This window comes from Salmo salar, chromosome ssa13 (genome assembly GCF_905237065.1).
Source record: "Salmo salar chromosome ssa13, Ssal_v3.1, whole genome shotgun sequence".
Lineage (NCBI taxonomy): Eukaryota > Metazoa > Chordata > Actinopteri > Salmoniformes > Salmonidae > Salmo > Salmo salar.
The window spans coordinates 42684867-42700035 of NC_059454.1; the positions used below are offsets into that span (position 1 = coordinate 42684867).

The 15169-nt window shown below is 43.9% G+C and overlaps 1 protein-coding gene across 6 annotated transcripts; it reads left to right on the top strand.

Annotated features, from left to right (window-relative positions):
- The first annotated feature begins 978 nt into the window (after positions 1-978).
- On the top strand, positions 979-13869 carry LOC106567035 (myosin light polypeptide 6). Of its 6 annotated transcripts, none has more exons than XM_014135843.2 (7): positions 2688-2874; positions 3326-3353; positions 3572-3599; positions 10283-10432; positions 10683-10856; positions 11173-11250; positions 13234-13869. In XM_014135843.2, the coding sequence occupies exons 1-7, from the start codon at positions 2711-2713 to the stop codon at positions 13260-13262; spliced, it is 651 nt and encodes a 216-aa protein (XP_013991318.1). In that variant the 5' UTR covers positions 2688-2710; the 3' UTR covers positions 13263-13869. The 6 variants fall into 6 exon arrangements, with proteins under 6 accessions (XP_013991320.1, XP_013991322.1, XP_013991318.1 ...); XM_014135844.2 differs by having other exon boundaries at positions 10283-10426; XM_014135845.1 differs by lacking the exons at positions 2688-2874; positions 3326-3353 and adding an exon at positions 979-1176.
- Positions 13870-15169: the final 1300 nt, after the last annotated feature.

Below are 15169 nucleotides of genomic sequence, written 5' to 3' on the forward strand. Positions count from 1 at the left end.
GGGAGAATTGAAATTGATGTCAGATCTGATTCTAAAATCACCACAGGAACCACAGGAACCACAGGAAGGAAGGAAGGAAGGTAGGAAGGAAGGAAGGAAGGAAGGAAGGAAGGAAGGAAGGAAGGAAGGAAGGAAGGAAGGAAGGAAGGAAGGAAGGAAGGAAGGAAGGAAGGAAGGAAGGAAGGAAGGAAGGAAGGAAGGAAGGAAGGAAGGAAGGAAGGAAGGAAGGAAGGAAGGAAGGAAGGAAGGAAGGAAGGGGGAGAAAATATCTGGGGAATAAAGAGAATGTCTATTATTCCAGATTCCAAAATAGAACATTATATTTTTAGCTTTACTGGCTGTATCAAGTCTTATTGTTACACAAATAGACATGACACACACACCCAAACCACTTCACAGTATAATTAGTAGCAGGTGTATAGGTGATGATGTGGATAATAATACAGGAATACTGAGCTCACTTACACAAATAAGCATACTCACTGACTCACCCACCTGCCTTTCTGACCCATATAAAATGTGCGCTTTCTCTCTATAGCTGCACCCCCTCCTCATTCGACTCTCCCTCTCATCTCCACTCCTACGCGGCTCAATCTCAGCGTCACTTACATGCTCTTCTCTTCTATACAACCACCTCTCTCTGCCTGATCCACCTGCCTGTCCCCCAGGCAACTATACTCATCACTCTCTCTCGGCCTCTTTATCTCTCTCTCCTCTCTATCCGTCTCTCGCTCCCTCTCTCTAAATATATCCCTCTCTCCACTATCTCTCTCCACTATCTCTCTCTATTTATAGATTTCCCTCTCCATTTCTCTCTCTGTAGCTCTCTCGCCATCTCTCCCTCCCTCTTTTCCTCTCTCTCTCGCTCCCGTACACATCTGACACACTTTCTCTTTCTCCATTTCTGCCTCCACTCCTCTCCGCAACCACATTAGTAACCAGTACAGGGAACAGAGTGAGAGGGCGACAGCAGTGCTGTTACGAACTCCAGAAATGGCCCCTAAAAGAGAACCATCTATTAAGAAGACTCCATCGCCTGTGGCCCAGCAGCCCAGACTAGGGCCTCCTTTCCCTTGCCTCCCCTCAGCTAACCCTGCCCAGCCAAGGTCAGCTCCAGAACAGAAACCCAGGATGCTGCGACCCTCTGATTCTCCATTTGACCCCAGCACCATGGAGGTGAGTGGAGGTGTCTCCCACAGCACCCAACTGTGTGTGTGTGTGTGTGTGTGTGTGTGTGTGTGTGTGTGTGTGTGTGTGTGTGTGTGTGTGTGTGTGCGTGTGTGTGTGCGTGTGTGTGTGTGCGCGTGCGTGCGTCTGTGCACAGCAATGACAGAGCTAATGTGGAACGCAATCCTAAAATCTAGATCAGTGGAAGTCTCTTTACAAAATGTATCGATACAGTGCTGAATAACTACTATGACTAATAGGGCATGCTGAAAATAGCCCAATGCGCCCATGTCAAAATAGACTGGAAAGTAGACAGAGCGATAGGCTGTTTCTTGAGATGCAAGCGTTCAATCTATTTTGAAATATGCAGTTTATTACTATTGTTTTGTCCTGGGAAATGTTCAAGGCACAAAGCATCTCAATAGCTTGATGCGCTTACAAAGCGGACCAGTATCATTCTGGGATAGAGATGAGTTGAACTAGGGCACTGCTTTAGAAGCTGTCTGTGACTGACCTCCTCTGGGAGGGAGTGTGCTTATTTCTCTCCAGGAGATACTCAGATATAACCTTGAACCTTCTGCCGCAAACATTTACATATTCATATCCTGGGGGGGGTTAGTGAAAGGAAATGAATTAAACTCGTTTTCTTTCCTTTCTAAAAACGTTTGGTTAGAAATGTAAAATAACAGAGACATCACAATTCGTAGACCTATATTTGTTTTTCATCCACATCAGGCCTGTCGCTGTGTTATGAAACATCCATAGCTTTGCTCTCATCACTGCTTTGTATGTTACTTTGCAATAGAATTAGTGGTCTGCTGCATGTCTGTGTTGCAAGAGTTTATAAGGGGGTCAATATACCCATAGACTGTAAACACTCCTTGGCACTTTGTCCTCATTGATCCGAGGACTAGGCAGGTTGTGGCCTAGTCAATGAGCTAGTCTCAGAACCTAAGGAAACCAACAGCATTTCTAGAACAGGCCAAAATGAAAAATACATTCAGAGTATAATGTAGCTAGGCCTATGACAGTTTCAAAAAGTCTAAATCACTGCATCTCAGTGCAAGAGCCATCACTACAGTCCCTGGTTTGAATCCAGGCTGTATCACATCCGGCCGTGGGAGTCCCATAGGGCGGCGCACAATTGACCCAGCGTCATCCTGGTTTGGCCAGGGTAGGCCGTCATTCAAATCAAATCAAATGTATTTATATAGCCCTTCTTACATCAGCTGATATCTCAAAGTGCTGTTCAGAAACCCAGCCTAAAACCCCAAACAGCAAGCAATGCAGGTGTAGAAGCACAGTGGCTAGGAAAAACTCCCTAGAAAGGCCAAAACCTAGGAAGAAACCTAGAGAGGAACCAGGCTATGAGGGGTGGCCAGTCCTCTTCTGGCTGTGCCGGGTGGAGATTATAACAGCACATGGCCAAGATGTGAACTCAGTGTAAATAAGAATTTGTTCTTCACTGACTTCCCTAGTTAAATAAAGGTTAAATTATAAAAAATACCAAATCAAAATATATATATATATCAATGATTTTACCATGGAAAGGGGCCAGGACAGGGACCATGCGCACTGCGCAGATGCAGCACAGAGGAGCTATGACGAGCAAGTAAACACTGCTGTGCTAGTACTAGTAGGGCTTTTCCTTTTCCACATTCCTCCAGCTTCGGACGTCTTCGACACACTCCAACGGCCACAGATATGGTGGGTTCTTCAATAACCTGTATTAACTAACTAGCTATCTACTCGAAATCCGATTCTTATTTCGGAATTGTAGCTATGTCCAATTAGCTAACAGTTCGTTAACTTTACTAGCTAACGTTAGCCAGTTTAATTGAGTAGAACCAACTACCAAGTTAGCGTTATCGTAGCTAGTTAGCTTACTGGCTAACGTTAGTTGCTTACTCGCCAGTTTAGCAACCCTAGCTTATTGATATAAAGTGGTATACCAGTAGCTAAATCTCAATATAATTTGCCATTGTCTCCAAATGTCACCCAGATGTTAGTATTTCTCACTGACTAGTAACGTTAGCTAGCTAGTTCCTAGATAAGGGTATGATAGAAAGTTGTCTGCCTAGCTAGCTAGCCACAGGACTTTCGCAACAGGATTTTACAATATCATAGTAGCTAGCTAACTTTATCTTTCTTTGAACAGTCTGACTTCTCAGAAGATCAAATCATGGGTGAGTTACACATTTTGCTAACTAGATTAGCTAGCTAGCTAATTTCCCCAAACTTGACCAACTATTGCATGTTGCCGTCCTCAACTCAGAGACAAATGCCACTTATTTTCTTTCTTGCTTGTCTTTTTCTTTCGGGCTATCATCTGCTTTATGCCTTGTCTGTCATTCCTCTATAGTAGCAGAGTTACCACTCTTTCCTTACTGCTTGTTCTTTCCAGATTGAGTTTAACCTGGATCAAATACACGGTGAGTTATCTGGCCCTTGAGTCTTGGACCTGAATCTAACAGTGTTTAAGGCATGTTGTTGGTCTGATACAGCTGCTGAAGGCTGTGATAGCCAGTCACACCTTGGATATTAGGTTACAAGGTGTCACTGGTGTCTTTAATGACGGACTGAGTCTAACCTGTTATTTTAGCCCTTTGTGTCATGTCTGTTTCGTGTTTTTTTAGTTTTTTTTTTACTGTCAGTAAAAAGTCTGTTTTATAGCTAGTTTCGTCCTCGTTAGCTCAGATCCAGTATACAAGGTAGTAATAGGCTCCTGGTGTGTCGTCACTCCACGTTCTGTGTTTGCATCAAACTGCATACCTTCCCAATTGTCCCGTTCCCATGTACCATAAATGTTTGCATGCTATCTTACTAGCTTGTCATCTCCCCTGGAGTGTTCCCTTTCCTTTTTTGGAGATGGACACAGACTAGTAGATGAGTCTTCTCCACTCCCTGGCTTGTTTAATCATGGTTGACAATCCAGCTCTCCGTCCCTCGCTCCTCCATTACCTAATATGGTGTTGGGAAATGGAACTCAGTGGGCCATGAGGGAAGAGGGAGGCACATTCCTGAGAACAGGAAAAATTACAATAGACCAGTGCTGTGTTTGCCTGTGGTTCTGAAGGGATATCCCATTCTCTGCAGGCCAGGGTTGCGGTCAATTCCACTTCAATTCAGTCAATTTGGGAAGTATATGGACACTTTTAATTTAAATGTACTTTTCAGTTTACTTCCTGATTTCACAGCATTGAACAGGAATTGGGCCCTAGTCCAAGAACCGTGGTCCTACAACCGAGAGACCACCACCAAGCGGTTACATAATTTCTCCTTCTAGGCCTTTTAGTTGCTTATGGGCCCTTTCTAGTTAGTTCGACCAGCTTCTTTATAAAACTTTGCTGCTACTAATCAACTTGTTTGTTTTAAGGACATTTTCAGCTGAATAGTTGAATAAAAAACCCAAATAGGTTATTGAGATCAGTTTATGGTTGAGATGCTTCTGCATTGTCCGCTATGGATTTAGTGTTTTCTATGTCCTACACTAATACTCAGTAGAAACCTGCATGCCTCCTTGGAAGGCTTAGATAACACCTCCCGACCTTATATTACGCAGACCTATTTAAGGTCATCAAATATTCAGATGGAAGTAAATGCACAAAAGAGATTACGACATCTGAGAACTTACTGGTGCGAAGACTCAAGTGTTGGTTACATAGGAATTCATATCAGATTTTCTTCCCCCCCCCTTGTTGATATTTGAGCCTGATTAGGCACATTTACAAAGCTCATGGTAGTTAGTGTAGGCTGTAGCAGATGAGCCTCTTGTGGCTGTTTAGTTTGACTTGTTTGTCATTACTTGTTAATGTGGATGCGGACTAGGCTAATTCCCTTAGTGAACTGGGTGTTGTGCCATTAAAAGGGGAACCTTTGTCATATGTGGCTACATTGGATAATGTTCCCCAGCCATGCTTAGGTAATGTCATTCTGCTCAGGTGTTTTCTTCCCCCGTCTACGCCGCTGGCCTCAATTAACCTAAACAACAGACCCCGTTATCCAGGGAAGAGTCTGATAGGCGCCTTCGTGTCAAATGAGCTGGCTTCAGCCGAAATCACACGGAGAGACCCCGTGCTTCGGCGCAAAGTTTGCGTGCGAGAGTAGCCAGCGTCAATTCACATACACTGCGTAGCGTATGCCAAAGTAATTGTCATGAAAATCCATAATTAACAGTTGTATTTGTTCGCTATGTAGCCCCTGGGAGGTATTATTGTGAGTTCCTTTTGACTCACCTTAGATGTTGTACGCAAGCCACCGTACCTATGCTAAAGTCTTGCTGCTTTGCTAGCTTTTGGTATTTTATTAAGGTCCCCATTAGCTGTTGCTAAAGCAGCAGCCACTCTTCCTGGGGTCCACATGAAACATAATACATAATACAGAACATCATTAGACAAGAACAGCTCAAGGACAGAACTACATAAAAAAAATGTAGGCACATGTTGCCTACATATCAGTGCATACACACAAACTATCTAGGTCAAATAGGGGAGAGGCTTTCTGGGTTTTTTAGCAATATGAGATGGAAGTTCCATGCAATAAGGGCTCTATATAATACTGTACGTTTTCTTGAATTTGTTCTGGATTTAGGGAAAAGACCCCTGGTGGCATGTCTGTTGTGTTTCAGAGCTGTGTGTAAGTTGACTATGCAAACAATTTTGGATTTTCAACACATTAATGTTTCTTATTAAAAGAAGTGATGCAGTCAGTCTCTCTTCAACTCTTAGCCAAGAGAGACTGGCATGCATAGTATTAATATTAGCCCTCTGATTACAATTAAGAGCAAAACATGCCGCTCTGTTCTGGGCCAGCTGCAGCTTAACTAGGTCTTTCCTTGCAGCACTGAACCACACGACTGGACAATAATCAAGATTAGACAAACTAGAGCCTGCAGAACTTGCTTTTTGGAGTGTGGTGTCAAAAAAGCAGAGCATCTTTTTATTACGGCTAGCCCTCTGCCCATCTTTGCAACCATTGAATCTATATGTTTTGACCATGACAGTTTACAATCTATGGTAACGCCAAGTAATTTAGTCTCCTCAACTTGTTCAACAGCCACACCATTCATTACCAGCTTCAGCTGAGGTCTAGCACTTAAGGAATGATTTGTACCAAATACAATGCTCTTAGTTTTAGAGATGTTCAGGACCAGTTTATTACTGCCCACCCATTCCAAAACAGACTGCGGCTCTTTAAGGGTTTCAGTGACTTCATTAGCTGTGGTTGCTGATGCGTATATGGTTGAATCATCAGCATACATTTTTTTATTTAACCAGGTAGGCCAGTTGAGAACAAGTTCTCATTTACAACTGCGACCTGGCCAAGATAAAGCAAAGTAGTGCGACCAAAGTAGAGACACTGGGCTGCAAAAGAGCAAGAGGATAAGTAACAATATGGGGATGAGGTAGTTGGGTGTGCTATTTACAGATTGGCTGTGTACAGGTACAGTGATCAGTAAGCTGCTCTGACAGCTGATGCTTAAAGTTAGAGAAGGAGATATGACTCCAGCTTCAGTGATTTTTGCAATTTGTTCCAGTCATTGGCAGCAGAGAACTGGAAGGAAAGGCGGTCAAAGGAAGTGTTGGCTTTGGGGATGACCAGTGAAATATACCTGCTGGAGCGTGTGCTAAGGGTGGGCGTTGCTATGGTGACCAGTGAGCGAAGGCGGGTCTTTACCTAGCATAGACTTATAAATGCCCTGGAGCCAGTGGGTTTGAAGATGAATATGTAGTGAGGGCTAGCCAGCGAGAGCATACAGGTTGCAGTGGTAGGTAGCTTTGACAAAACGGATGGCACTGTGATGAACTACATCCAGTTTGCTGAGTAGAGTGTTGGAGGCGATTTTGTAAATGACATCGCCGAAGTCAAGGATCGGTAGGATAGTCAGTTTTAGGAGGGTATTTTTGGCAGCATGAGTGAAGGAGGCTTCGTTACGAAATAGGAAGCCGATTCTAGATTTAATTTTGGATTGCAGATGCTTAACGTGAGTCTGAAAGGAGAGATTACAGTCTAACCAGACACAGAGAATATGTGGACAACTACAAATACCTAAGTCAAAACCGTCCAGAGTAGTGATGCTAGTCGGGCAGGAGGGTGCAGGCAGCAATCGGTTGAAGAGCATGCACTTAGTTTTACTAGCATTTTAAAGGCAGTTGGAGGCCACGAAAGGAGTGTTGTATGGCATTGAAGCTCGTTTGGAGGTCTGTTAGCACAGTGTCCAAAGAAGGGCCGGATGTATACAGAATGGTGTCGTCTGCGTAGAGGTGGATCAGAGACTCACCAGCAGCAAGAGCAACATTGATATATACAGAGAAAAGAGTTTGCCCGAGAATTAAACCCTGTGGCACCCCCATAGACTGCCAGAGGTCCGGACAACAGGCCCTCCAATTTGACACACTGAACTCTGTCTGAGAAGTAGTTGGTGAACCAGGCGATGCAGTCATTTGAGAAGCCAAGGCTATTGAGTCTGCCGATAAGAATGTGGTGATTGACAGAGTCGAAGGCCTTGGCCAGGTCGATGAAGACTGCTGCACAGTACTGTCTTTTATCGATGGCGGTTATGATATTGTTTAGGAACCTGAGCGTGGCTGAGGTGCACCCATGACCAGCTCGGAAACCAGATTGCATAGTGGAGAAGGGACGGTGGCATTCGAAATGGTCGGTGATCTGTTTAACTTGGTTTTTGAAAATGTTAGAAAGGCAGGGCAGGATGGATATAGGTCTAACAGTTTGGGTCTGGAGTGTCTCTCCCTTTGAAGAGGGGGATGACCGTGGCAGCTTTCCAATCTTTGGGGATCTCAGACAATACGAAAGAGAGGTGTAATAGGGGTTGCAACAATTTTGGCGGATAATTTTAGAGAGGGTCCAGATTCTCTAGCCCAGCTGATTTGTATGGATCCAGATTTTGCAGCTCTTTTAGAACATCAGCTGTCTGGATTTGGGTGAAGGAGAAGTGGGGAGGGGGCTTGGGAAAGTTGCGTCAGGGGGTGCTGAGATGTTGGTAGGGGTAGCCAGGTGGAAAGCATGGCCAGCTGTAGAAAAATGCTTATTGAAATTGTAGATTTATTGGTGGTGACCGTGTCCTATCCTCAGTGCAGGGGGCATTCTCCATGGACTTTAGTGTCCCAAAACGTTTTGGAATTAGTGCTACAGGATGCAAATTTCTGTTTGAAAAAGCTAGCCTCAGCTTTCCTAACTGACTGAGTATATTGGTTCCTGACTTCTGTGAATAGTTGCATATCGCGGGGGCTATTTGATGCTAATGCAGAACGTCACAGGATGTTTTTGTGCTTTTCAAGGGCAGTCAAGTCTGGGGTGAACCAAGGGCTATATCTGTTCTTAGTTCTACATTTTTTTGAATGGGGCATGCTTATTTAAGATGGTGAGGAAAGCACTTTTAAAGAGCAACCAGGCATCCTCTAGTGACGGGATGAGGTCAATATCCTTCCAGGATACCCGGGCCAGGTCGATTAGAAAGGCCTGCTCGCTGAAGTGTTTTAGGAAGTGTTTAACTGTAATGAGGGGTGGTCGTTGGCCCGCGACCCATTACGCATGCAGGAAATGAGGCAATGATCGCTAAGATCCTGGTTGAAGACAGCAGAGATGTATTTAGAGGGCAAGTTGGTCAGGATGATGTCTAAGAGGGTGCCCATGGTTACGGATTTAGGGTTGTACCTGGTAGTTTCCTTGATAATTTGTGTGAGATTGAGGGCATCTAGCTTAGATTGTAGGACGGCCGGGGTGTTAAGCATGTCCCAGTTTAGGTCACCTAACAGTACGAACTCTGAATTGATTGCCCCCCCATCTATCTTCACATATGGTGTCCAGGACACAGCTGGGGGCTGAAGGGGGTCTATAACATGCGGCATCGGTGAGAGACTTGTTTCTGGAAAGGTGGATTTATAAAAGTAGAAGCTCGAATTGTTCGGGCACAGACCTGGATAGTATGACAGAACTCTGCAGGCTGTCTCTGCAGTAGATTGCAACTCCGCCCCCTTTGGCAGTTCTATCTTGTCGGAAAATGTTATAGTTAGGGATGGAAATTTCATTGGTGGCCTTCCTAAGCCAGGATTCAGACACAGCTAGGACATCCAGGTTGGCGGAGTGTGCTAAAGCAGTGAATAAAACAAACATGGACACACATGCTTTGTTTAATGCCAGTGGCAGGTCATTGGTGAAAAGAGTAGATGGTCTAGAGAGCTGCCCTGCGGTACACCACACTTTACATGTTTGCAATTAGAGACACTTCCATTAAAGAAAACCCTTTGAGTTCTATTAGATTGCCGTATTGTGGATTCAGAGCTGAGGTTGAAAAGCTCTGGATGTTGTAGCTAATTAACCTGAGTTGTAAACAACCAAGTCTCATTCTTCTACAAACAGTGACGTTATTCTCTCATGAAATTGGGAGTCCTTGAGTTTTGCTTAGGCTATAAGCCTGTGACACAAAGCTGCATTTAAAAAAACAATGTAGCTTATTTGACTGATAAACCTTAGCTTGCAGGCAAATACTTTTTAAACTACATCTTTAGTCTACTTAGCATAGGGAAGATCATAACAATTCCTATTCTGCACACGACCCACGCAATTTATCTTCTTATTAAACAGACTTGCTTTCTAAGTTGACGCTTGCAATCCATCTATTTTCTCTCATTAACTCATATGCGTTCTATTTCCAGTGTGAGCACACTCGTTCACTCGCTTAAAAAAAAAAGCTTTTTGTTTGAATTGGGCTTTAGGCTACCCACTCCACTGTAGTTGGTGCTATCTCATTTTACTTTCCTATGTGCCACCGTGTTGATCCCGCTGGTCAGGTGAAGGGAGACCATGATTCGTTCATTCATGGAATAAGCTGATGTTAAACAATGCCAAGTTCACTAACCTGTTATTCTAGCTAAAACTACCTGAAGTAATACACACATTATTGGTTATCATATTGATTGGTGTCTTTTTCTCTGGCCCGTCTTACTTATCCAACCTCTCTTGCATTTCCAACTTGTTGACCATCTTCCCGTCTTTCATTTTTTTTCCCCCTCCATCTCCTAACCATTTAACATCCCTCTCCCACACCCACTCATTCTCTCCTCACACTCAACCATATCTCCCTCCCACCCTCTAGAGTTTAAGGAGGCTTTCCTCCTCTTCGACAGAACCGGCGATGGGAAGATCAGTTACAGTCAGTGCGGCGACGTCATGCGGGCGTTGGGCCAGAACCCCGTCAATGCAGAGGTCCTCAAGGTCCTGGGCAACCCCAAGGCTGAGGGTGAGGGTGAGATACAATAGAATACTGTATACTGGTGTTCTATTTCATTCTGTGCCCTAAACATATCTCTCTACCAGAACTTGTTTGTACCAGGGTTCTTTGAATTTTCACAAGCGAAGGCGTTATCCGATCCCAACATGATCTTAACTGCCTTTGACCTAGCGATCACTCTTGTGCTGAAAGGGTTGTGATGTTTAGACCCCTGTGTTCATTCCTATCATCAATTTGTTAATTTCCTCCGTTTCTACTTGTCCAGAGATGAACCACAAGATGCTTGACTTTGAGCAGTTCCTGCCCATGCTGCAGGCCATCGCTAAGAATAAAGACCAGGGCTCCTTTGAGGATTTCGTTGAGGGACTGCGCGTCTTTGATAAGGAGGGCAACGGCACCGTAATGGGGGCAGAGCTGCGTCACGTCCTCACCACACTAGGTGGGTTACTGGAGCGTCATTCTTTTACTCTCATCCACATCCTGAGGAAAGACATTTCGTGTATTTAATGCAGAATGCAAATCCCTGAGCAAAAGGTAATCTAATTTGGAAGTTGACTCAGAAAATATGAATCCCAAATGTCGCAAAGATATTCTGTAATGTGCCATAATTTTTTTAAATCAAAGCACAAACATCCAGTCAGATTTCAGACGATTACCGATTTTTCAAGTGTGTTCTTTTTCAGTTCAACACCAATGAGAACACACAACAGTGTAGCTATTACTTTACTAATATGTACGTTTTGTCTGTCTTTCAGGGGAGAAGATGACGGAGGAGGAGGTAGAGACGCTTCTTGCCGGACACGAGGACGCTAATGGCTGTATTAACTATGAAGGTGAGAGGGAAGGAGGGAGGGAGGGAGGGGAAACGGAGAATGAAAGATGGAGATAGAGGAGACACGTCTGTGTTGTTGGGTCTGATTAGGTTAATAATGTGTTGTAAGTACCCCACCACCCTTACGCGACTCCTACTTCTAACCACAACACCCTGGTTATGCAATGATGACCGTGCATGTTTCCTTGCTGTGTGGAGAGAGGTAAAGTGCAGAAGTTGTGGCGGGGGAGGACTTCTGGGCTACAGTGTGTACAAAATGAAGCTATGGATGTTTTAGTGCAAAGGTTTGTTTATGCATGGATCAATATTGATAGCGCCTTGAGGTTAAGAGAATTGGGCCAGTAAGCGAAAGGTCGCTGGTTCAAATCCTTGAGCCGACTAGGTGAAAAATCTGTCTCTGCCCTTGAGCAAGGCACTTAACCCTAATTCCTCATACGTCGCTCTGGATAAGAGCATCTGCTAAATGACAAGTGCCAATGTCGATGGCTGAATAAGTGGACAAGTTTGTTTTTCTATAACTTTACCGTTGAAGCAGTTGGCTAAAGACCTGGACTGAGGCGACGAAAGTACCAGCAATTACAATCTCCTGTGTCACTGCACAACGATGCAGCTCTGCAACGTTTTGTATACACAGTAACTATTTGGTGATGGGAGAACCAGATTGTGAATACAAACCGAATTGGTAACATGCTGTGTAACTGTTCTTCCTCCACAGCGTTTGTGCGTACCATCATGTCTGGCTGAGCGCCGGTATGAGCAGGGCAGCAGAGGGTATACTGTAGAGCCTACTTGAACAACGGGCTTCTTCTCAGGCTCTCCTGCTTTAGGCATCCCTGCAAAACATATACACAAAAGCTGTTATTTGCCTTGTAAACCCATTGTACATCTTGCAGTGGGATAGCCTGGTGAGAGAGAGTCCTGTTGTAGGGCAGTTTGGACTGGAGGTTTTGACTCGTTGGTAAACTCCCTGTTCTCTCCTGCTGCCCCCTGTCTCTCTCTTCTACCCTGAGCCTGGCTGCTACAGCAGGCCCCTCTGCATGTCTGGATATCCCCTCTGTCTGAAGGATTAGTGGAATCTCATTTGTGTTCCTCGCTCCCTCGGACCTTTTCCTTCAATGTGTTTTGAGAAGGAGAAGAGGAGAGAGGAAATACAATTGATATTCACCCTATAGAGGGGTAGTTTATACATGCAGAGCACTCTAGCAGGAGTGGTTGTTGTACTCCATGTTGTGTTCGGAGCTGGGCTGGCTAATATAATTGAGCACCTTTTGCAGCAGGTTATTCCCCACAATGCAATTATCTCATTTGGGCCTCATCACGTGAATTCCATGCTGCCACAAATGGGCAGTTTGCCTTGGAAGTCTCTCTGTGAAAGCCCCTACATGAGAATTAACACTAAATTGACCATTTGAATCAATGTGAGCATATCTTCTATATTCCCCCAACTCTGACATAACAGACCAGTCACTCCCCCCTTTTACTAACCCCAGAATTGCAGTGAATTTGCTGTTTTTTGCTGGCGATATCTTCTCTCCTTATGGACACTGATTATAGCTGAGTGCTATTGTGATCTCTACACCCCCCCCCCAAAATCTCTCTCTTCCCATCTCTTCCCCCACCCTGATCTGTGCCTCATAGAGAAAACAAAGATGTTTTCTCTTTAACGGTCTCTTGGATCCTAGACCAGTCATCCTGGCCAAATCCATCCACTTTAGCTGAGTAGGAGATTCTGTAGAGATGATCTCTCAACCTCTGTCCTCCTCCCTCGCCCCCACTTTCCTCTACTCATGGACTTAGAGAAACAAGGGATATACCTCATACAACAGCATCCCATTATATAAAGTAAACAATGTTGAGGTCGAAGGGTTAATTTTCAAAACAACCAGGATGTTGCTGTATTTGGAGTTGATTCCCCCAATTTAGCTATGAATTGGGATTCTAATGGTTTTTTTTCTCTCTCTCTTCCTCTTTCTTTACATCACAGAACTCGTCCGGATGGTCATGAGCGGTTGAAAATCGGGAAGAACATTCCTTCCTAATTCTTCGTTTTCACCGTGTTTATTTCTGTGACATATTTCCCCTCTTTGCAACTAGTTTCCAGTCCTGCCCGTTTCCTTTCCTGTGCAGTCTTATTATATCTTCACGCCTCTTTTCTTTCGAAAGTGCCTTTACATTCCCAAGTTAAGACCATTAGTGACCCAAGCTTATTATTTTTATGCGTCAGCCTGGTCAATTGAATTAAGAATAAGACAAACTTGCATGTAATTAGAAGCTTGTGTGCTGCTGACGTGACCAGCAATAACATTCCGAGAGAGAGCACTTCATACCAACTGTTTGCGCTGTCATGCCAGTTTGACAACTCTGTCAATGGTATGACAGTGACAGCAATGGAGTTGTCAAGACAGCACAAAAAGATCTGAGACCAGGCTAATGAAGACTTGCTTTGGCTGGGAATGTCTCCCTTCCTTTCGCTGCCAGAGCTATGCAGTTAGTTAACCAATATGTATAAGAAGCCATACAATCATGACGACATAGAAATCCATGAGGTTCAGTGGATTTTTCTTATTTTTTTCTTCCCTTTATTTGTTGCAGCGTTCAAATAAAAGATTTTCTGAAAACAGTTTTTGCTTTGTTTTTTTCTAACAAATTAATTGTGAGAGCATGATTTGACAGGGTGAACATAATACACCTATGAGGGTTTATTGTCAAATAATTTTAGCTCCACAAATATCTGCTGTTTAACTGACTCATTTTGACTTAACTAGTGCTCAGAAATGTGTTGCAATCTATTAAGTGGGCACAAGAGGGCAGTGCTGTCTGTTGCAAAAAGACCATTCATACTCAGCACATCCAAGCAATGTCTACTGTAAGTTTTGTGAATGACATGTTAGGCGGTAACCATAAACCCACAATGAAACATAACAAAACATAACTGAGTCACTACAATTCTAACAGTCTGCTTTTTATTAAATATTGGCATAATGAGTTTGCACTGTTGGAAAAGGCATGCTCTTACTCAATGGGAATAGTTTTCACTTCATAAAACATGTTTCTATAGTTATGAAGTTCTCTTGTAACCAGTGTAATATAATTGTTCTGACACTCTTAAGAGAACTTTAATGTATTTTGCAACCACTTCAATCTCAACTTTCCTTGGCGCTGACTGAATTTTAAAAAGATCGTTATTGCGTTGAGATTGTACAGTTATTGATCAGTGTGTGTGATCCTGTATGACAGTGTTCTGGATTGGAACATGGAACTGTATGACAGTGTTCTGGAACATCCCCAGTAGAATCCTGTATGTTATGTTGCTTAGTGTGCCAAGACCGATTCCCCTCCGGCTTCCTGACCTTTTCCTTATTCCCCTCACAACCAGTCAACTATTTCCTCTCATTAGGTACCAAGAGATCTGTGTGTGTGTGTGTGTGTGTGTGGGGAGGACATCATAGCACAGGGGTGAATAGGTTGTCCCCTAATTACTGAGCGTACGTGCACTGGCCTGTGTTTGTGTTGGATGTAAGTGAAGTGTATTGATTATTTTAAACCTGCTATTTGTGAGCGTGTGATCCTCGTGGCTCTGCATTCGACAGGGGGAACCTCTAATGGCCTGCAACCTGCCTCAAAATCTCTCCACCAATTAATTTTACACTGGAATCTATCTGCCAGGACTACTGGAGAGAGCAAGCGAGGGGGCTGAGCGCATACACTTTCGCTTTCTGTATTTTTCTCATGCACATACCCTCTCACACATGCAAAGATCCCCTCACTCGCTCCCACAGGCAACAGATTCACCAAAGCCCTTTAAATCCAGAAGGCCATTAACTCTCTCCTTTAATTAAAGCTTTCCCTCTGCTCTCTGCCAATACTACAGGTACTGTAGTATTCAAGAACCAATCAAAGAGGAGGAGACGTTGTCCTCT